Source organism: Astyanax mexicanus, chromosome 12, assembly GCF_023375975.1.
Source record: "Astyanax mexicanus isolate ESR-SI-001 chromosome 12, AstMex3_surface, whole genome shotgun sequence".
NCBI classification, from domain to species: Eukaryota; Metazoa; Chordata; class Actinopteri; order Characiformes; family Acestrorhamphidae; genus Astyanax; species Astyanax mexicanus.
This window is the reverse complement of record NC_064419.1, coordinates 6,917,891-6,941,990: the sequence shown is the minus strand read 5'-3', so window position 1 is coordinate 6,941,990 and position 24,100 is coordinate 6,917,891. Positions and strand designations below refer to the sequence as shown.

At 36.5% G+C, this 24,100-nt stretch overlaps 2 protein-coding genes and 1 long non-coding RNA gene across 5 annotated transcripts in view; 2 read left to right on the top strand and 1 right to left on the bottom strand.

Moving 5' to 3' along the window:
- The window catches only part of rnf220b (ring finger protein 220b), a 61,722-nt gene extending 57,925 nt beyond the window's left edge, over positions 1-3,797 (top strand). For both annotated transcript variants that reach the window (XM_022670245.2, XM_049486164.1), the window contains exon 15: positions 879-3,797. In XM_022670245.2, the coding sequence (XP_022525966.2) occupies positions 879-950 (72 nt within the window). In that variant the 3' untranslated portion in view covers positions 951-3,797. The remainder of the gene's footprint in view (positions 1-878) is intronic.
- A 5,251-nt stretch (positions 3,798-9,048) lies between these two features.
- On the bottom strand, positions 9,049-16,420 carry LOC111192616 (uncharacterized). Its single transcript, XR_002650033.2, has 3 exons — positions 16,353-16,420; positions 14,720-14,839; positions 9,049-9,122 (listed from the first exon to the last, which is right to left on the bottom strand). It is a non-coding gene; the product is annotated as an uncharacterized LOC111192616 (long non-coding RNA).
- Positions 10,890-23,403, top strand: guk1b (guanylate kinase 1b). Of its 2 annotated transcripts, XM_007236116.4 has the most exons (9): positions 10,890-10,991; positions 14,552-14,667; positions 14,776-14,817; positions 16,393-16,470; positions 18,988-19,084; positions 21,303-21,441; positions 21,748-21,832; positions 21,937-22,022; positions 22,762-23,403. In XM_007236116.4, the coding sequence occupies exons 2-9, from the start codon at positions 14,556-14,558 to the stop codon at positions 22,792-22,794; spliced, it is 672 nt and encodes a 223-aa protein (XP_007236178.1). In that variant the 5' UTR covers positions 10,890-10,991; positions 14,552-14,555; the 3' UTR covers positions 22,795-23,403. The 2 variants fall into 2 exon arrangements, with proteins under 2 accessions (XP_007236178.1, XP_007236179.1); XM_007236117.4 differs by lacking the exon at positions 16,393-16,470.
- The last annotated feature ends 697 nt before the right edge of the window (positions 23,404-24,100 follow it).

The following is a 24,100-nucleotide window of genomic DNA, read 5'->3' as shown; positions in this document are numbered from 1 at the left end:
ATGCATCAGCTTTGTGCATCAGTATGCATCAGTATTTAGGTCTGCTTTGGCCATTGTGTTGCTCCTTTTTTTTCAAGGATACATGCACTCCCTGCTGAGAACAGATCGCATTTATCTACATATCAGTCTTCATTGCACAGATTGCAAAGCAAACAGAAGAATTATTTCGACTAAAAAATAAATAAAGAAACCTGTTAATATCACACATGTATAATGTACTAGAGGTTCATACTTGAGTACAAGTACTCTACAAAAAATACTAAAGTATTCAACATTTTATTTTTTGTACTTAAGTACTGCAAGAAGTTTATTTTAAAAAATCAAATGTACAAGTAAAAGTAAAAGTACAAGTATTGTTTTGTGTAGTTACTACAAAAAGTAAAAATTTTGAATTTTGAACATATTGTTTATATTATTTTAGTTGTTTAAGCTAAACATAATCCATTCAGATGTTTAAGCACGTAAAAAATGTATTGGAGTTAAAGTATTAAACTCATGGAAAATATGTAGTGAAGTCAAAGTGGAAGTACTATATATATATACTAATATATATATATATATATATGTATATATATATATATATATATATATATATATGTATATATATATATATATATATATATATACATATATATATATATTTAAATATATATATTATATACTTGAGTAAAGTACAGATACAGCATTTTACTACTTAACTAATTAGTATATTACTTTGTTGCTATACATCTTTGGTTATTACACTCATAATAAATAAATATAAAACAAATAAAATATAAGACAATCTAAGTTTTTGGACCATTTAAGATGAAAGAGATGTAAAACAAAGTCTATTAGTCTTTCTGTGATATATTAATTGACTGTGTATTATTTTACAGGGAGCGAAAAAGCTGTGTCCGCAGTGTAACACCATCACTTCCCCGGGGGACCTGAGACGAGTGTACTTGTGACTCACGGCTCTTGGAAACATTGACCTGTTTGCACTCTGCTCTCTGTATTACAGAGCTTTCACACACACACACACACACACACACACACACACACACAGCTCTCAGCACTGCACATCCCAGACAAAGGAAAGATCGAGAATTTAACTGGACTCTGTACCGGACTGGAAAACAGGAGACCTTGATGTCCAGAACTCCTTCAAACATCCAGCAATGCAGTGCTTTATTTATATTTGTACACTTCAGTGTTTCAGTACTGTAGTGCTGCATAATGTGGACAGAATACCTTATTGCAATTTAATTTCAGATATTCGACTGATTTATGCACTGCCTGGTCAAAAAAAAAGTTCCCATTAAAAAAAAGGTCACTAATATTTGGTTGGACGGCCTTTAGCTTTAATTGTGGAACGCATCCACTGTGGCATTGTTTTAATAAACTCTTGCAATGTCACAAGATTTATTTTAATCCAGTGTTGCATTTATTTATTTTTCACCAAGATCTTGCAGCAGCATTGATGATGGTAGAGTCTGACTGCTGCACAAAGCAGCTCTTCTCCATCCAGCACATCCCAAAGATTCTCAATGAGGTTAAGATCTGGACTCTGTGGTGAACTCTCTCTCAATCCATGTGTAAAAATGATGATTTCATGCTCCCTGAACTCCATCAGGGAAGAAAAAATCCATTGATGGAATAACCTGGTCTATATTGAGTATATCCAGGTAGTCAGCTGACCTCATTCTTTCAGCACATAGTGTTGCTGAACCTAAACCTGCAGACCAACTGCAGCATCAACCAACCAACACTGGATTTACTTACCTAAATCCAGATGGCGACTTTTTTTTTTGGCCAGGAAGTGTGCATTCACTGTCAAAAAAAAATAGTTGCACCCATAAGAAATCAACCAACAAGAATGAAACTTGGTGGGTAGTCATCCCAGACTATCGTGGTGTGACTATCAACACTCCACCCCTACCACTCAATCTGAAGCAACTACATGCATTGTCACAGGACTTCTCTAGGTCAATAAATATGAACCAGATCACTCTAATCCAAAACTTTCTTCTGGTTGCAACTATTTTTGTATTCGTTTCCTTAATGATGAATATATTTTGCAATACTTTGCAATACATTGTTGAATCATTAACACGGTAATAAACAAACAGCATATGGCACAGATAGCAAGAGACTTGAAGCACAAGCTTTGCAGTGTTTACAATTTAATACCATTATAATAAACTCTCTCTTCCAACAAAAACAGCACAAATACACATGGCTTTGTAAAACAGCTTCCAGGTATATTACATATAAATGAGATGCAACTTTCTCTCTCCTTCTGTCTCTCTTTCTTTCTCACCTTCTGTTTCTCTCTCTCTCTCTCTGTCTATCTCTCTCTCAAACTTTTTTATTTTTTTGTCAAAATCTGTTTTTGTGTACGTGATGTTAATCAAGGCAAACTGTATTTTTTTTATTTCCTTTCATTATTGTAATTTAATAGTTTGAGAAGGTTTTGTCAAGAGGATGCAACACTGAACATGAGCTACAGTGATGATAGATTCAATGCGATGGCACACTGGACACGCCATACTGGCCAGATTCAAAAAAATAGAAACACTAATTTTTTATTTATTGGAGATGCACCCACTTGTGGCAACACCAGACATTAAAGCATGCCAGCCATTGTTTTATTCCTCAGTGTGATACAGCCTATACCACAAATTATAATTTCCGTTTTGCATTAAATTAACCCTTGTGTGGTGTTCATATTTTTGTTACTTGTTTACTTTGTTGTACTCTTGTATTTAATTCAGCAAAATTAAGCAATTTTACATTAAAATGTTTTACACATGCTCGCTTCACCTAAATTGCAAGCAATATAAACAGCTTACATGGTTAAAATTTGCCCTTTACCTTTCTTATGTTACATTTCTTTCAAAAAGTGCTACTCTTTTTTTATTCGTTTTTTAATTAAATGTAAAAGAAAATGAATTAAACTCAAGATATGAGTAGAAAATTTGTTTAGTTTAAAATTTACAAATGAAGCAATGTTTATTTGCCCTCGGCCAAACATACTGTATGTAATATAAATGTGTAGGGGGCATGGGGTGTACAGTGTGTGCTTATCGAAAATGTGTTTTGATATATGTTTTTCACAAAAAATGAGCCAATGCCAATGAGTTTGAGTTCGGAAAAATATTTTTTTAGTATCATTTGATGAAAAATGAAAACACCACACAAGGGTTAAACCAGAAGGATTCCACACATTTCAAATGGCTGTGGACAACTTTATAATATACTTTATAATATTTGCAAGAAACTGAGAAATTGGGCTACTTTGCCATCAGCAGCCAGAGTCTGAGAGAGCCCAAGTGGCCTTGCTCTCTCTGGGTGGATAAATGGGTGGGAGCGCTCTCCCCTCAGAAGTCCTAGTTGGATGTTGGCTTAGCACAGGCATCTGTAAGCTAATACATCAGAGCTGGGTTGCTGCGCTTTCCTCCAAATGCGCTGGCTACGCAGTGAAGCTGTATAAGCAGCGGATGGGAAAAGGGGCGGAGTCTAACTTCAGATGTATCAGCACTAGTGGAGGCATGTGCTAACGTCCACTCTTCTAGTGTTGGGGCATTAGCACTGAGATTGGGAATCATCTATTATGCTTTTACAACATTTGTTGTAAAAATAGCTACATTTTAATAATTACATTTGAATTAATTTTTGAATTATGGCACTTCTTTGCGAGGTCCAGTGTGCGTCCGCTTTTAGGGTTTTTGTGATGTCGATTTATGCAAATCTGTCACTTTTACTATCAGTAATTAGTACAATAATTAAAAAAAAGTCCTTTAGTTTATAAAGAACTAGTTGTAATTTAGACATTTTTAATAAATTCTCCAGTTCCAGCATTTCCAGAATAAAACATAATGTATTTGTGGTTGTAGGTTTTCTGCATTTCTAACATGGCTCCAAAATTATAGTGGAGTTATGTGTCATAACTAAGTTTTGGGAGTGAGCCACGCCCTCACTCCTCCCACTTCCATCCCTATTTAAACAGTCACTTCCTCTCTACCTACTCATTGAACAAACCTCGCTGTCTGTCCTCCCTGCCCATCCTCCATCATCCCAACACCAGTCCATCTGTCCTCCCTGCCCATCCTCCATCATCCCAACACCAGTCGGTCTGTCCTCCCTGCCCATCCTCCATCATCCCAACACCAGTCCATCTGTCCTCCCTTCCCATCCTCCATCTTCCCACCGCCATTCCAACTGTCCTCATTCTGTCTGTCCTCCCTACTCTCTTTTGTTTATCTCCTGTTGCTGCCATCTTCCCACCCCGTCTTCCCACTCCATCGCCCCGTCTTCCCACTCCATCGCCCCGTCTTCCCACTCCATCGCCCCGTCTTCCCACTCCATCGCCCCGTCTTCCCACTCCATCGCCCCGTCTTCCCACACAGTCTTCCCACTCCATCGCCCCGTCTTCCCACTCCATCGCCCCGTCTTCCCACACCGTCTTCCCACTCCATCGCCCCCCATCCCCCCTCCCCCTCACTTCTGTTGGACCATCAGGAGCACCCCTTCTACCTTACCAGGTCGCTCCTGCTGCGCATGCGGGTCGGTGGCTGCTTTTGGGGCCTTTAAACTACATGTACAACACGTGCATCATTCCATTAAGTCGCTCAACACTACCTTTCCACTTCAACCGATTTCTGCCACCAAGGACCTCATTCATTCTTATACTCGAATAGGCTGGCAGCACCTTCAAATACCTTACTTAATTATTCCCTACCTTTCTTTCCTTTGACTTCCACACTGCCTTCCCCTTGCATCGGTTCATCCTCTGGCTTTCTCAAAGACTACAAGGTCGGACTTCCAACACTCAGTTGCTTCTTAAATCCTAGCAGTGGTCGAAAGTTCTGATTTAATTTTTGGGGCTTCGGCTTCACGCTTTACAGCGAAGCTGCCCCGAACTCCATCCCAAATACTCTGAGTTCGCTCCCCCTCTTTCTTCTTCTCTGCCCAATCAAGGGCGTGGGTCAATACTAGCAAAGTGGAGTTATGTGTCATAACTAAGTTTTGGGAGTGAGCCACGCCCTCACTCCTCCCACTTCCATCCCTATTTAAACAGTCACTTCCTCTCTACCTACTCATTGAACAAACCTCGCATCCACCTCCTCCCCATCTTCCTCCTTCTTTAATTTTATTCTCTTCTCATGTTTCTCTTCATGAGAGGGGGGGCTTCGGCTTCACGCTTTACAGCGAAGCTGCCCCGAACTCCATCCCAAATACTCTGAGTTCGCTCCCCCTCTTTCTTCTTCTCTGCCCAATCAAGGGCGTGGGTCAATACTAGCAAAACAGCTTTTAAATGTGGAATTTATTATGCTTAATTAAAAGAAATCAAAAAAGAATTCACAAATGCTAAATTTTTATTTATTTTTTATTTGAAATAAAATGTGTCAATATCCTGCTAGCCTTAACTCCTACATCAGAAGATATCCAAACTACCTGCCAGTTTTCTTGTTATTTTTTGAATATAGATCAAAATAAGACTTTGATATGAGCGATAAGGATTTATTTGCTGTATCGAGGGCTGTCAGTATCAGTCAGCAGGCCATGCAGAATCAACACTCTTTCAGAATTGAACTCATTCAGTGGGAACCAGCTTTTCTCAGCTCAGCTCTTCCTTCACTGAGAACGTAGAAGAGCTCACAGCGTTCCGTATGAACTGTTCCAGACGAGACTAAAGCGGAACTCTGCTGGATCTGAAGGACTGAAGAACGATTCTATGGTGCAGCTTGTAGCAATAGTTTTGTTTATGTCTGTACTGAGTAACGATGAAGCACTTTTGATAGTTTTGATCTGATACTAATTACTTATTAATAAATGTTGATGCGTAAAAATGACTCTGTTTTATTACAGCGGATTTTCATTTGGTAACATCTCTCCTGCTCAGAAGAATTCAGGGTTCAAGGTTCAGGGTTCTCCGAGTCAAAATCTAAACAACGATGATAGGAGGGAGGAAGAGGAAGTGATGATGATGATGATGGCATTAGTGATGGTAATAATAGTGATTGTCATCGAAAAGGGGTAGCAGTGGTATTAGTGATGATATAGTTGGATGATGATAGTATTGCTGATGGTGTTAATGATTATAGTGTTGGTAGTGATGGTGTCAGTGCTCAGGACGATAGTGTTGGTGATGATAGTGATGTGGACAGGGTGACTGTGATGATGGTGATGATAGTATTGCTGATGGGGTTAATGATTATAGTGTTGGCAGTAAGGGTGTCAGTGCTCATGACGATGGTGTTGGTGATAATAGTATTGGTAGAAATGTTATTAGTGCTGGTGGCGATGGTGTTGGTGATGATAGTGATGTGGTCAGGGTGATTGTGATGATGATAGTATTGCTGATGGTATTAATGATTATAGTATTGGTAGTAATGGTATTAGTGCTTGTGACGATGGTGTCGGTGATGATAATGATGTGGTCAGGGTGACTAATGATGATAGTATTGCTGATGGTGTTGAGGATTATAGTTTTGGTTAATGGTGTCAGTGCTGGTGACAATGGTGTTGGTGATGATAGTATTACTGATGTTAATGATTATATTATTGGTAGTGATGGTATTAGTGCTGGTGACGATGGTGTTGGAATGATAGTGATGTGGTCAGGGTGATGATGATAATAGTATTTCTGATGGTATTAAGGATTATAGTGTTGGTAGTGATGGTGTCATTTCTTGTGACAATGGTGTTGGTGATGATAGTATTGCTGATGGGTTTGGTGATTATAGTGTTGGTAGTAATGGTGTCAGTGCTTGTGATGATAGTGTTGGTGATGCTGTCAGAGTGACAGTGTTAATAATGATAGTATTGCTGATGGTGTTAATGATTATAGTGTTGGTAGTAATGGTGTCAGTGCTCATGACAATTGTGTTCGTGATGATAGTGATGTTGCCAGGGTGATTGTGATGATGATGGTATTGCTGATGGTGTTAATAATTATAGTGTTGGTGATGATGGTGTCAGTGCTCCTGACAATAGTGTTGGTGATGATAGTGATGTGGTTAGGGTGATTGTGATGATGATGATAGTATTTCTGATGGTGTTGGCGATTATATTATTGGTAGTGATGGTATTAGTGATGGTGACAATGGTGTTGGTGATGACAATGATGTGGTCAGGGTGATGGTGATGATGAAGATAGTGATGTGGTCAGGGTGATTGTAATGATGATAATAGTATTGCTGATGGTGTTGGTGATTATATTATTGGTAGTGATGGTGTCAGTGCTTGTGACAATGGTGTTGGTGATGATAGTATTGCTGATGGTGTTGGTGATTATAGTATGGGTAATGAGGTCATTAGTGCTGGTAACGATGGTGTTGGGATGATAGTAATGTAGTCGGGGTGATGGTAATGATGATAATGATAGTACTGCTGATGGTGTTGGTGATAATAGTATTGGTGTTGGTAATGATGTTGATGTTGAAGATGATGTTGGTGAAGATAGTGACTCTGTGATTGTGTTTGTTGATAATGGCACTGGTGATTATGTTGTTGGTGCTGTAATTATGTCAGTGCTGAGGGTGATAATGGTGGTGTTTGGTGATGGTCTTTCCTGATTATGGTACTGTGATGTTGTGATAAAGCAGGTGCTGGTGGTGATGATAAATGATTAATTTGAATTCCTCCATATGTAGTGTTTTTATGTCAACATTACTCCCACAAATTCATCACATCATATCATTACAACACAAGGTTTTGTGTTTTTGGTTTTGACTACTTGACTACATGTATGTGCTAAATTGTGAGTGTTCTGTTTTTCCCTGGCCGGATTAAAAACTTGTATAAAGCTGCTGAATAAAATCAGGTACAGCAGTTCCTCATACAGAAATCAGGGGAATAAAATTAGCTCAGTCTAACAGGAAGTTAAACAGTGAAGCTGCTAAAGCGGTGATGGAGCAGCTCTGTCAGACAGACGCGTGTCTGGCTGGAATTGGGTTAGTGCTGGATTAGCTTGGCTGGGTCTGTGTGATGTGGATTGTTAAATCCCACAGCAGAGAAGAACACACTCACCTGCTGCTGCTGCTTCCTCAGCGCTCTAATACAATGCGCTGCCAAGCGGATGGAGGTGATCTAACGAGGCCTGGCCTAGAAGATGATCAACACACCCCATAACATGACAGCGACACGATTTTCTGTTGTGAGACAAGTTTGGATACAACTATAAGAACTTTGTCTTTGAGTCATTCTAGGATCAGAGCCACATTGATCCCTCTTTAAAACATGGACTGTAAATGAATTTGGGGTGAGTGCATCATATCAACAAATATAGAATCATTTTGATTCAAATCAGACTCACAAAAATGTTGGTGCAGATGGCAGGTGTGTTACTTTCATTCTAAGCAGTGTTCTCAAGTCTCACGCTTTGAGCATGTGACACACGCACCTCAGCGAGTTCACACGCTCACACGCCACACATGGTATTTCTCACGCTTGCCAATCCATCGGCTGTATATTAAAATGTACTCTCGTTGAGCCAATCAGAATATAGATCGCTCTGTTGTTAGGCAGACCTAGTCAAAAAGGGTGGAGTTTCAGCCAGAGCGTCAGGCGCGAAGAACTGTCCGATTCGAAAGTTCTGAAATACAAGTCGGTGAACAACTGAAGGAGAACGGCGGATATTTAAAAATTAAATATCTGGATTTTGAGATACTGTAGTTATACGCAAAACTGAATTTGAGAATTTTGAGTTACTATACTGATACTAAAATATAAATATCCGAATTCTGAGTTACTGCACTGAGTTTTTGTACTGATACTGAAAATTCTATATGAGCATTTTGAGTTACTGCACTGATAATTAAATATAAATATCAGAACTTTTAGTTAGTGCATTGACCCAGAAATTTCAATATGAGAATTTTTTGTAGTACTGCACTAAAACAAAAATATAAATATTAGGATTTTGACTTATTGCACTGACAAAAAAATAAATATGATCATTTTTAATTATAGTACTTATGCTGAACTTTCAGAACTTTCGTTCTGTTTTACTCTATTCTAATTTGAGTAATTGATGTAAGAGCCAGTCACCTGACCCACTTACAGCTGACTGCTGGATAACGTCCAGAGAGGTGAGACAGTGCTGCCCATCATGTGGCAGGATTGATCCACTTTGCCTGTATGAAAAACATCCTGATTCAAAGTTTGCGTTAACCAACCTTTATAGCTTGCTTCATCAGTCATCAGTTTTGAACCTAAGAGCTGCACTTGTCTCTACTGACAGTGCTGTGTCCTGAGTATAATCTGGTCATTAGAGGTCCTGAGGTCAGAAACTGACCAATACTGAGTGAGGTAGAGGGAGGCTGATGGGCTACAACCTTTAATTTACTCCGGTATAAAGTAGGTGAAGCTCATAAGTGTGTGAGAATGCACAGATGGGGTTCAAATAAAGTGGTCGGTAAATGTATATCATTATTTAAAATATATTTTTCAGTCAAATCCTATTAGAAAGGTCACATAGTAACATACAGTAAATTTGCAAACACTATAAATAACAACCAACCACTGACACTGTATGGAATTTAGTATTGGAACACCTGCTCATTCATTGGTTTGTTAAAAATAAATAATTTATCCTGCTTTTTGTTGGAGTAACTGTCTCTACTGCCCAGGTAAGACTTTGTACTAGATTTTGGAGCACTGCTGTGAAAATTTGATTGCATTCAGTGACAAGAGCATTAGTGCTGCCAGGATGTTGGATGAGCACCACCCAACCTCATCTAAAATCACTGTTTAATATTAAATATAAGACACATTTAAAATCCTTTAATTTTACCAAAAATCAACAGTGCATCTTATAATCCGGTGCACCTTATGTATGAATTTTATCAGTCAGGTATTAAGAAGCAGTAAAGCCACCCCACTGAAATACACCGTTAAAGGGTGAGTTTTCAATGAAGTTTTTCCAGCACTAAGGCTGGGTGCATTAGCATTAGCATTAGCCGCTAACCGTAGCGCTAGCTCTTTCGCTATTCAGAGGTGAGTACAATGGACTGTAGTCTGCGTGTTTGCTGTATTAAAAAAGCTATGTAGGACGAACCGCTAGCTGATAGCACCCTTGCTTACCAGACAACTCACCAGGGTTCCTCAGTCTAGCGCTATCTAGCGGCATTTACGTCCTGCTAGCACTGTGGTTAGCTAGCTAATGCTAATGCTGCTGCATCCAGCCTTAGTGCTGGGAAAACTTCACTGAAAACTCACCCTTAGACAAAATATTGGAAATCTAAGCTTTCTTTAAGTCAACAGAAGCACTTTACTCACCCAAATAAACAGTTTTTAGGAGAGAAATCTTTGTAGATTAACATCCATCGCTTGTTTGACCTGCACTTTCCCAGCTTCCCCATTAGAAAGTAAACATGGCGACACCCTTGCTCACTTTGATGTAGGCATCCTTACTAGTGTCACCTAATGCACCTTATGATTTGTGTATGAAAATTGTATGAAAATAGACAAGAAAATTTGATAGAAGTTCATTAATAGAGTGCCTAATAATCTGGCTAGTCTTATAGTCCAAAAAATACGGGAATTTTATTGAATCAATAGAGTTGTACGGCTGTACAGCTCAATGCTGGTGGCTTTATACCACTCTAGCCTACAGATAGCATTAGTCATTTTCTATAAGGACTAGCTATGTGTGTGTGTGTGTCAATACAATCGCTGTCTACAAAAATTTAAATATATTTGACAGTGTTTTCTAATGAACACTGAATGAAGATACCAGATAACATGTCTGTAGCAGCAGGTCATTGTATTTGAAGTATGGAGGGTGTTGTAGTTAAGCTCTATGGCTGATAGCCTTTCAGTTCATGATGGCAAGCGACACACGCAGGCTTCAATCTGATTGGCTGGAGTGAGTGGCTGAGGTGGTAATTGTTGCTGGCAGTAAGCTGGAGCAGCAGGTCAGTGAGTTACTTACACTAACACACTCACACGCACTCACACACTCAGCCCCACACACTACACTACACCTGCTCAGTGTCAGAAAGGTAAGAACCGCTCTTTTATTATTCTGTACTTTAATAATCTGTTAATGTCTTCAGTAGGGCTGTGGACTGTAACCTGTGATATGATATGATATGATATGTATACATGATATGTATCAGGATACAGGAGTTACGATACAATATACCGCAATATAGATACTGTGATACTGAGATACTGTAAGCAAGGCTACAAATTGCAGTTGTTGAAATCAATTTTTTGGAAAACCACCATAATATAAAAAACACATATACTTATAAAATCTGAGTAAAACAAAAGTTGTCTAGTTAACCACTATAAGTGTAACTGTGGGATCTAACTACTGAATGAAGCCCTGTCTGACACCAATCTTTACATGTAAACAAATAATTAAAAATACATAAAATCAAAAAAATTGCAACAGTCTGAAATATCAATATTTTTCACACCCATTTTTTTAGTTTAGCCAATTCATTAGATACATGTTTTACTTATTACACATTTTACACACACCTAAAGGTTATAACACTTTTTCTTTTTCAAAATATATGCATAATTCTGTGTATGTCTTAACATATAGTTGTTCAAAATGTGGTTTGTTGTGAAACACTGCATTCTATATAATCTTAGTAGAGTGATGGTGAATTATTGCAAAGTGTGTTTTAAGACAAATAAAAAAATATATATTTTTGTAGCACAGAAAATGCAAATATTGACTTTATTTTTATTAGTTTATATGTATATAAAATAGCTATAAACTATATAAAAACCATATAAAAATATGCTTTATACTTTCATGCACTTTGAAGCATAACTTTAAACTACATAAAAACTACCAAAATACATATTCACATAGCTTAGAAGCCTAGATATGTGGGTTTAAGGACAAATGGAAATTTGTTTTTATGTTTAAAGAATAGGAGCATAATTTTAATGTCCAAACTTTAGAAAATAACCATATATAACTGTATTTAAATTACAAAATAAATAATTATATTTATATCACTTATAAACATCACATTGAAACTATTACTCTGTGTTTTACCTCTGCAACAACAGACATAATATAATGGTGTTCTCAGTGTTTGTGTTCAGGTTTGATACATTTCACTAATAATTTATGACTGTTGGTTTTAGGGAAGAAAATGTAGCAAGAATAATTTTGTCACAATTGCTGTGAACAAACTATTTTGTGTGCCATTAACTAAGAGTGGTAGAATTTAAGTTTTCTTTTTTATCAGATGTAACTTTAATCAGTTAAAACCTCATGGAGTAGCTCTGTTTTTGTTTGTTTATTTTGTTGTTGTTGTGCTGAGATCAGATTTAGCTTTATTGTTTACTCTTGTTCATAAATGTCAGTGATCTGTATCTGTATCTGTAATGTGAACAAATCTGTTCCTGAAATGACACAGTACACATAAAATCAGATTTAATTATTTCTTTATTTCTATGTGTAATCCTAGATCAGATGTATATCCGATTTGTGTGTACAAGACATGAATGTAAATGGTCACATTAAATCACTTCAGCCTAAAAATGTGAACTTAACCTTAGTATTATATGAATAAACAGGTCCTATGACCTGGGAAAGAGGAAGTAGAGGTGATTTAGTGCAGAAACCTTCAATCAGATGAGCATCAGGTCACTGGGCTTCTGCTGGTCCTGCTGGCTTATGTCTAGCTAATCCTCTTCACTGGCCTAGTCTGACTTCATTAGGGCACATTTAACTATTTAACTGCAGTTTAGATCAGTCCCATACGGACCTACACACTCCACCTGTACTGCTGAGTAGTGCAGTGGTCCTCTGCTTAAGAGTAATGACCTTTTTTAGGAATGTCATTTGTCAGGTCACAAGGTTAGATCATGGATTTAATTAAGCTATTCAATCAAAAAGCTTAAACTTAATTTACAGAATTGTACTATTTTTTTAAAAGTGTGCTTTAGTTAATTCTTTGGTTTTAATTAAGGTTGGCACAATATCACTTTTTATGGTCTGCAATCTTTAGTATCTGCTGATACATATATTATCCTGATATCACTTTTTTTCTTTCTTAATGACATCATACTCAAATTGTATAACTAATATACTACTTCCCCAAAGATATGTACACAAGTATGTACACTAATTACTATAATTACTACTATATTTTGAATAAAAAGTTCTGCAAGTTACTATAATAAGTGTATTATGTTCATTAAGTCTATATATGTCTATAATTACCACTATATTTAGGGTAAAAAGTCCTGCAGGTTTTTATAATTAGTGTGTTATATCTGTAATTAGGTCTAAAATACTGATCTGTAACCCTGAACCCATGTAGACTTGGACTCTAGGGTTAAGTACTTATGTCATATTGTAGTTTAATGGATTATTAGTTTTTTTTACTTCTGATATTTTAGGCAGTTTCAGATTGATACCAATACTGACAATTAGTCAGCAGTCAAATCAGTGATGGAGCCACTTACTTATCAGAAACTTTTAGGAATAAAGGGAAAATAACCAGACATGGCTTCACTTCTTTACTTTTAGCTGGATATTTTCCAGGGAGCATTAAGTGGGAATACTAATGCCAAGATCAGGAGATTAGAACCTGAGCTTTACATGTGGAGATGCCAATCTAAAGAGGCAGGATCTGGCCATGTGAGGTGCCATCAGATGGACAGTGCAGGACAGGCCTATGTCGGGCCTATAATCTGTGATCAACATGAAGGACTTTTCCCTTAAGGCCTGAAAGTCAAGACATGAAAGAGGCTTTAATCATGGACCAAATCTCATCTCATGAATAATTATGTGATCTGGAGTTTTAATAGTATAAACTCTTTTATATCTATGAGAATTTATTTTATTGTGATTAGAGGCCTAAAACCTCTGGCACTTTGTTAGTAGTGTTATAATACTTGAGTCTGATTTCTCTGTCAAGACCAGTCTTAAGACCATAAACTCGGTCTAAACTTTTGGTCTAAACTCTATTTGGTGTTAGGTTAAGTTGGAAATTGTGTATAATAAATGATGAATGGACAATGAGTTAAAGACTAAACTATAAAACAAAAAAATTATGTGGTCTTGGACTTGGTACCAATTCTCCTAATTAATCATGGGTGTGTTTTGGGCGTAATGTGCAATAAAATATCAAATCAGCACATCACTTGCCATTCCCTTTAAGAGTCAAGTGTGCTCTGACAATCTGGCAGATTGCTATTTCAGGGGTGCAGCTATCAGGATGTTTCAACCACTTCTCAGCAGGAGGAACTGACATGCATGTTCACGCTCATTTATACTGTATAATGTAGCTTTGCATAGCTGCGAAACTGGCACATGCTATAGGTTTGTGCAATGCTGTATGTGCATGTTTGTGTAAAAAGGTTGTTTTCAATCAGTGGTGCACCTGTGTTTTCTGTTAATAAGATAGTAATACACCAGAAATTTACCTGATGATAGATATATTCACAAAACATCTTTGCTATTTAAACAACGCAGGCAGAAGGCCTGAAAATAGGTTGTTAGCAGGGTGTAAGACAGGGTCCTGGTCAACATGTTCTGATCTTGGCCTTAACTACAACACTAAGAATGCTTGTGTTTTGCCAGGCAAATGTCAGGACCCAGGCCAGTAGTTCTCAGTGGCCCATCTGGGGCTGGGAAAAGCACCCTGCTGAAAAGGCTGATGAAGGAATATGAGGGTGTTTTTGGTTTCAGCGTGTCCCGTAAGTAACATTATCCAACAATTTACAAAAAAGAGATTATACAGTTACTTACAGTCTCATTAATACAATTCCTCAACCTCTGCTTTCTCTCTTGCTTTTCTCTTGCAGATACAACCAGAAATCCTCGTCCTGGAGAAGAGGACGGCAAGGGTAAGCAGGTGGTTCCCACCACCTAAAAAACAAAATATATACCCTTAATCTTAGAACTAATTGTAAACTATTAGAAATAATTTAAATGGATTGTAAAAAAAAACAGAAAGACCAACAATCACTAAATATGTAGAGCTCTACATTTTTTGAGTAAAACAAACCTGCGTACAGATGTTTTGTTTGTCATCTGTCCATAATATTTGTATTATAATGTGCTTTCTGACTGAGTCTTAATCCGGAATGCGAATCTTCACATATTTTACTGTAAATACTATTTTCTTTACAGTAATTAAACGTAAAATTTAGTTTTACTGTAAATTTTACAATGAAATTGTAAATTGAATGAGTCATTCTACAGAAGTCTCTGCTTATTCAATGGCAATTTTATTTTTTATGTTTGTAAAATTTATTATGCTATTATATAACATATTCAGTGTATGATTATGCATAAATGGCAGCCTAATAATGTTTTTACATTTTTTATTGTACCAGTGTACCACCAGTGACATAAATGTTTATTTATTTTTATTTTTTTTTTTTTTTTTGCTGAATTGCCAATCACACTTTGGCAATGATGTTATAATATCTGTAATTTAGTATGTAATTTAATTAAGTTATATTATATTTTTGTCCTGGGATCTACAACTTTCCTTATATTTTTTAGGAAATTAATTTGTCATTTGTTGTTTTTTAATGTCACATTTTTATATATTTTATAGTCATGTATAGATTATTGCAGTTATAAATAAACTACATAATGTTAATAATACTAATGAATTATTATAATATAAATAATTAATACTTTACTTGCTCAAAAACGTTTAATTGTAAAAATATATATTTTCTTTTTGTTTATTTTTACAATTTAAATCCATTTTAAATGTAATAATATGTGTAAAAAAATACCTTTCCATAGAAAGAGCCAGGTACCATTTTTTAAACACACATTTTTACAGATTAATTTACAGTAACATTATATGAATTAAAAAGACTTTAAAAAGAGTTAATTACAGTGCTAAATATTCTAAAACTTAAAACTTGGATTTATGTAACAAGCAAACTTTGCCATCTGTTTTTTTAATGACTTCAGATAGTGCTAGCTTGTAAGTTAGCAGGCTAGCACGCTAGTTAGCAAGCTAAAAGCTTGCTAGTATGCAGCTAGCAAAAAATACCAAAACGTAGCACTACACTGTGGTCTTAAAAGAAGCTTAGAGAGACAAAAAAAACAATTATCCACATTTACAGTTACAAAGTTAGCATCGTTAGCTCATTAGCTAGCTCACTAAAACTAGACTAGACCCCGATACAACATACTGTAATAATATCACACAAATATCTGAGCTGAAGTTAATGAGGATAGATTTAAAGATATTTAAGTATAATTTAAAGCTTTGAAAGGGACACTTTAAAAAACACGACCAACCTCTCTTCCCAGGACTCCCTTCTACCCTCAGACTGAGACTGACAGTGAAGTTTTGTTGCTTCTTACTCCCAAGTGAACAGTGTCTGAATATTTAATGGGGGTAAAAACTTACCTTTTTTCTCCCAAATGTGCCTTTGTTGTTTTCTCCATAGGACTCAATTGTCTCCCAATGCTTCTGGGGGCTACGTTACTACCTGTAGCAGACGTCCTATCCTCTGTATCATCTGAAGGTGTAGATCATATTTCAGCTACTGAAACACAATCATTACTGATCATAAATGTGAAGAGAGAGTGATGGGGGGTTACTTTCATCTTCCTCAAATCCAAACATGTTGAAAATAATTTACAATTCAGACCACAATCAGTCCTGGTTGACTTTTTTTTTAAAGATTTAAATGCCAGAGTGCACTTTGGAGTAAAAAGCTTTTGAAAATAGCCCCCTGTGTTTTCTAGATGTGTCCTGTTTCTCCCCATAAGACTCCCTGATGGCATTAAAACAGAGAACTGGCCAGTCATTAGCACCACAACAAGCATTTATACCAAATTAAGTCAGTCTTATTTTAAGTGAAAGTAGTAATTTACAATAATAAAGTGAAATAGTATAAGTGTCCCTGGCTTTCAGCATAATGTTGTAGTTAATGTAAGTTGTTCTAAAGTTATAAAGTGTTGTTAATAGTTGGTGATATTTTCCACTGGTTTGTGTTCTACCCATAACTTGTTATTTGTGGATCTCTACCTGTAGCTTGTTACCTGTGGTACCAATGGCCCATTACTCCTGGGTTGATACCTGTTATCAGTGGATCATTATTAGTGACCTGTTACCCATAGCTTGTTACCACTGGCTTGTTATCAGTGAATCGTTATCTACAATCTGTTAACCATAGCTTGTTACCAGTGGCTCGTTACCAACAGCCTGTTACCTAAGGCTGGTTACTCCTGGCTTCATACCTGTTGCCATTGGTAAGCAACATTTAGAGGAACTTTACAATATTTAAAATAAACAGCAGTCCAGTCTAAAGCGTTGCCACTATAATCGGGAGATCAAATCCCGGTCATGCATCTTGCCATCAGCTGCCAGAGCCCTGAGAGAGCACAATTGGCATTGCTCTCTCTGGGTGGGTAGATGGCGCTCTTTCACTTCATCACTCCTAGGGTGATGTTTATTAGAATAAGATGTCTGTGAGCTGATGTGTTGGATCCGAGTCACTGCACTTTCCTCCGAGAGTGCTGGCTACTTGGCATCAGCAGCAGTTGGAAAAGAGGCAGTGGGTGACTCTCATGTGTCGGAGGAGGCATGTGCTAGTCTTCACCCTCCTTGTGTTGTGGCATCACTGGTGATGGGAGATATACAACTGAATAGAGACAATTGGTCTAAAAAATAATAATAAAAAAAATAAAAATAATAATAATAAACACATTCAACCTCCAGTGTGAAATTTTATTATTAATTTACTTAAAAATTTGTATATATCACTTAGAATTCTAATTGTTAATATGTTGTGCAGGTTAGCGAACAATCACCATTTTGCAACTCCTGCCAACTGTTAAAAAACAAAAACAAAATTGTTACAAAATATTTGATTTTTGAACAATCGAAATGTTGATGAAAACTTGATAGATGCCTACATATAGAACGTTGTCATCCTAATGACTGTGCCTGCTTTGTATGCCAGTAGTTCATCCCTCCCACCAAACAAAAAACTTTTTAACTAAACAATGTGTGTGTTTCTCTGCTCTACCTGATTCAATCAAACAGTCAAGAGTCACTCATTTAGCATCTTGTATAGAAATCTTTGACCACTGTACGCCTGTAAGTGTTTGTGTGTTTATGTGTGATGTGTGTCTCATGTTTATGTCTGCAGTTGTGGAGGAATAAATATAATGGTGTGAGCACATGTTCTCATACACGCTATATCGTAGCTAAACAACAATGTATGATGTACTTAACAATAAAGGTGTCACAAAGGGTTCTTTGAGAGACACCAGAAAATATTGTCTGCTCAACCTCATTTAATTTGGTAATATATATCCATTCCTGCATTTCAGACCTGTAACACATGCCAAAAAAGATGGGACTGGGATTAGGGCTAATAATAAGGTAAAAACCAAACAAAATAAAGAAACAAAAAGATATCAAACAGACGATGTTAACACATGATTAGTGTCATTATTCGGTGCAAAAGCAGAATCACTGAAAACCTTTGAAGAGCAACAGTGAACAAAGCATCTCCAGTTTTTACCTAATGCATGAGAAAATGATTGAAATGTTTAAAAAAAAAACAGTGTTCTTTAAAGAAAGATCAGAAGAAAATTGCAACAAGATAATTTGCATTACAAAATAATGCAAAACCACATGGTGCACACATTACAAAGGCATTGCTGTATAAGAAGAAGGTACAGGTACTGGACCTGTCCCAGTAGAGAACAAAATAGCACCTAAAACAATTCATTTCTTGGTATAATTGATACTAAAATATATTTTCAGTGTTGTTGAAAATGCTTTACCATTTTTTGGGATGTGTTGCAGGACCACTAGATGTTTAAGATGTTTATCATCTATTAACATGTTCATAATAGCTAGGGCTTAGCTCCTCTACAACAGCAGTAGCACTTCTTCAGAGTTTGTTGTTGTTCTGTAGATTCTCTTTACATCAGCCACAGAAACCATGACTCTCCCTAGGTAGCCTTTACCAAACCTTCTTAACTCACTGAGTCTTACCAGTAATCCCCATCTGCTTCTGCTGCAGATTACCACTTCGTCACCAGGGAGAAGATGCAGGAGGCCATCGACAACAACGAGTTAATCGAAAACGCTGAGTTTTCTGGGAATATGTACGGCACCAGGTGAAGCAATGTTAATATAACACTAATTTACCAATTTATTTTCTGTGTTTAAAAAAACAAAAATGAGTGTTACTGAGAAAAAGTGTATTGTTGATATAAAAAACAGTAAAAAATATTTTTATCAGTAACATACAAAGAATCTGATTTTGTATAAAATATTAATAATGTAACAAAGTAAATAATGTAACTTAAAAATAATATAACAAAAAAACTAAGTGCAGAATATTAATTGCAAAAAAATTATAAAGTTTCACAATAAATACCAAAACAAATAAAAAGCAAACAAAAATACATTTATTTCAAGATAGTATATTACTATCCATCATGATAGGGTTTTTTCAAAAATTTTTAAGGTTAAAAAATAATGACAATGTTACTGTGAAAGATTCAATATGGCACATCCGAGTTCCTGGAATATTTTTGGAATTTTTATTATTATATTTCAAACTGTCTCAAATCTATTTACTATCTTGTTCTTCAATTTCTGCTTTAAGATTTTATCACTGCTGAATATTATAATGTATAAAAAAGACAAAAAATATTTAAAGAAAAACAATACAAAAAAGGCTAGTCAATACAAAACATTTCATGAACTTTTAAAGTATCCTCAAGTGCAGTCAAAAAGACCATCAAAACCGTTATGATGAAACTGGCTCTCATCAGGACCGCCTCAGGAAAGTTACCAACCAGATAAGAAAAAGCCCTCTAAATGCTGCATAGAGTAATCTGGTTTGTTTAACATTTTTAAGTTACTGCATGATTATGTGTGTATTCCTTCACAGTCTGGATGACTCCAGTATTTATGTACAATGTAGACAAAAAATGAATAATAAGGTGTGTCTAAACGTTTGACTACAATTTACTTTAAACCGTTATTACACTATATGTCCACATGTTTGTGCACTCCCTTTTCTAATGAATGCTACATTTAGATACTTGAAGTTGCCCCTGTTGCTCACACAAATGTGAAAAATGCACACACATAGCTTGTCTATTTCCTTTGGAAAGGTTCTGCCAATAGAGGTTGGTAGAAGCCATGTCTGTATTCTCTGATGTGACCTCACCTAACCTTAAGACACTTTAGGTCAGCTGAAGTGACATCGGGCACGGAAGCTGTTCTGGGTCATGTAGGTTCAGGAGAAATCCACAGCAGCATCTGTCGCTCTGTGCTCAAGGTGTCGCTGTTAATCTTAGCTTTAAGATTAAGGAAAAGAACCACAGCCCTAATCCCACTGACCTCCTAATTCCACCACACTACAGTATGAGGTGCAGTGTATACAATATAAATAACAGCAGCCGAGATCAGCCATTCACTCCCATTGTGACGCTAGCCAACACAGGCCTCTGTTGGCTGAGGTATCAGCGCTGTGGATACGGCGCTTTCCCCCAAGTGCATTGGCTGCCTAGTCTGGTGCATTGTCCAATATGTATTGGATGAGGTGCGCACTCTTTACACGCCTGTTGTCGGGAGCACTGCAAGTAACAGAGGGACTAAGTGAATAAACAGCAATACATTGCATTTAGATATGGTTTTATATTTGTTCATTATACCAGTCCATAAATAAACATAAATATGTTTTATATACCTATATACACTGATCAACTACGACTAAAAATAATAAACTACATATTTCTGAGGCTTCTTGTGCTATATACATTTTACAACAATTTCACAGCTTTAAACCAATAATAGGAAATGAGAATCTCAAAAAAATAAATAAATAAATTTTAGACCTGTATAGACAGATGAACAGAACTATAGGTGATTCTACATTGATCAGGAAAAATGAAGGCCATCTAAAACATAAAGTTCTAAAACATTAAGGCTCAGAGGAGCTTGTTATATGGAGATAAACTGAAATAAATTGAATGCAAAAAGAAAAATGATGAATGTTTATGATTCATCATGTGTTTTACTTGGCCTATGTTTCAGGGGCTATATCTACTGTATATACTGTATCTAATGGGTCTGCTCAGATCTCCTCAGTCTACTAAAATCCTTGTTATAGATATGAACCACTTTTTAGTGAATGAATAGTAGTTTATTAATATAATATCTGTACAAATATGCTGCAATAAGGCTTAGATATACAGGATATCTTTAAAATCTGGGCTGAGCTAAAGAGAACTTTACATACCCATTCAATGCCCTGTTCATTCAATATTATAGAGTTTTGACATAAAATGAGTCATTAAGAAGCATTCTTTTGCTCTACAGTAAATCGTCTATAGAGGACGTTCAGGCCCAGAACCTGATCTGCATCCTGGACGTCGACATTCAGGGAGTGAGAAACATCAAGGAGACTGACCTGAACCCCATCTACATCTCCATCCAGCCACCGTCCATGGAGATACTGGTAATGAAGTGTTCTGGCTCAACCATCCCTAAAAAATGTAAAACACTATTATATCCATTCCAAAATCAGTAAAAGAGTGGTCTGGTAGGTTTGTTGGATGTTAATGCACTCAAAACACTAACTTTTACAGAGCACCTACATTAAAAGTACTCTTCCACATGCTCTGTGCAATTACACATTCTCACCAGAGAGGGCTCCAAAGCCCCAAATCACCCAAACTTACAGACTGATGCTTTAATCATGCTTAATGATGTGTCTAATTAAAATGACTAGTTAAACTGACCAGTAGAGGGATGTGATTTGCAGGAGCAGCGCCTTCGAGATCGTAAAACAGAAACTGAAGAGAGTTTACAGAAACGTCTGGAGGCAGCCCGGATCGACATGGAGCTCAGTAAATATTATACTAATTAAATAATTAATGTTCTTAATTTTTATTCTTTTATTTTTTGTAGCATGTGTTTCACTGCTGATCTTAACTTTTCTCTCTCCATGTAGGTAAGGAAGAAGGAGTTTTTGATTTGGTCATCATTAACGATGACTTGGATGAAGCCTATGAAAAGCTCAAAAGTGTTCTTATTGAGGTAAATCTCAAAACTTCAACATCATGATTCTTAATCATTCTATCAAGTGTCAGTCAGCTGCACACAAACAATTACGGTCTTTAATCATTATTTTTAATTTAGTTTAAGTATTTCTTTACTGTCTGTTTACACTAACCCCGTAAAGTAAATCATGTGACACTAGCTGACCAATAGAAACTCTGGTTTCCATATGGAACCAGAATTTGGTGCCAGAATTTCCCATATCAGACTGTTGTATATAGAGGCTGCCACTTAATGTATATAACATTAAATTACTATGGACACTGCAGATACTATGTACACTAAATGTATCTAGTAGCACCATGATACTTGAAAATGGTCTGATGTTACTATATACAATTGTATATAGTAAATAGACATATATAAATGTAAATAGCATCTGCCTTTTTCCACTATTTTATTTATTTTGATTTATTTATTAGTTTGTTTTTTGCTTATTTTTTATTATTTCTTTTGTTTTCATTCATTTTTAATTATTATTTATTGTGTATTTTTTATTCATTTTCCTAAGTGATTTTGTTTCTGTCAAATTTAATTTCTATTGTACAGGAATATAAAATAATACTCATATCAGTATTGGCAGACCAGATTTGTTTATCATCATATACTAGAATCGTATCTACTGTCCAGTGCTAAAAAAAAAGTGCTTACTTTACTTTAGTGTTCACATCTAAAAAGCTTTACTTAATAATTCATATTTGTTTTTTTTTTTTTTCAGGAAATTCAGAAGGTTCAAGATGCCAAAAAGTAGAAAGAAGAAAAACAAGCACTTTTACCTTCTCAGAGTGGACCTTCGCAGCCTTTCCGTGCAGCCTTCTAGCACACTGCCCGGCTGCAGGAGAACATGTCTGAAACACAGCATACACAGAAATGCTCATCACTCTGAGAGATCTTCAGCACAAAGCAGAGAAAACTCACCTTTTTAAAAATGTTATTTATTCAAATAATCACTGTAACTAATGAACTGTCATCTACTGTGATCTCCTGATCTTCTGCGGCCTACCTGGAGATCGGACACAGCTGCTGAGCCATACGAAGAGTGAAACCTCTCTAAAAATATCACTGAAACCTGGGCTATGTTCATTTTATGTACAATATTGTGTAGACAGTGTTTCTTATAATGGCAATGTGGTACAACAGCAACCCACCTAAAGGCATCAGACAGTAGAACCCAGTGTCCACCTGTTAGATTACTCTTGTGTTATTGTATTGTCATGTTAGTGATCGACAGTTTCCAGTAAACGCACAGTAAGAGAACAGCAGCTGGCCTCAGGATTATTGATTCAGGGTGCTGAAACTGGTATGAGTGAATGATCATCTGATTAATCATCTGAAATAAAACCAAATGATCACAAATATACTTCTGTGTACTTTACTGTATTGTGGGTGGCGTCCTGTGGGCAGCATCCTGATGCATCAACAGATTCAGAGCTTCTGTCTCTGACTTTACTTTATCTACAAGGTGGAGCAGCTGTAGGTAAGAGTGTGCAGTAGAGTGGAGGACAGTAAGCGATTAAACAGTGTTTAAAAACTCCAGCAGCACTGCTGTGTCTGATCCAACATAGCACACACTAAAAGGACTTTCACACTTATCTTGTTTGGTCCGAACTTTCAGACTTTTCAGTTTGGTGCGAACCAAAGTAGCAGGTCTGAAAGGGGCCGGACCAAAAGACCAGAATTTGTTCTAAAAGACCAAAAGAGGTGTTCTGGGTACGGATCTGGATAAGGGTTGAAAACAAGAACGTAATGAGGCGTGGGAACAATTAGTCATAGCCATTAAGGCGTGGCCACTAGGTCCTTTTGTTTCACAGCTAACATAGCAAGCAGCTCTCAGGGGTTGTGCACAATATGACTAAGGAAGGTAAACAGGTCTTCATACTGTCTGCGTCTGAGCCAATCAGCTCTTAGTATGAGAATTAAGTGTCTTTTACTTAGAATTATATCCAAAATATCACCATAATTTATTCTAAGATGAAAATAAAAAGAAACCAATTCACTCTCCATTTTCTTAGTAATGATTATTCTTGGATTGGAGCTTGTAATATTCAGTCTTCTTC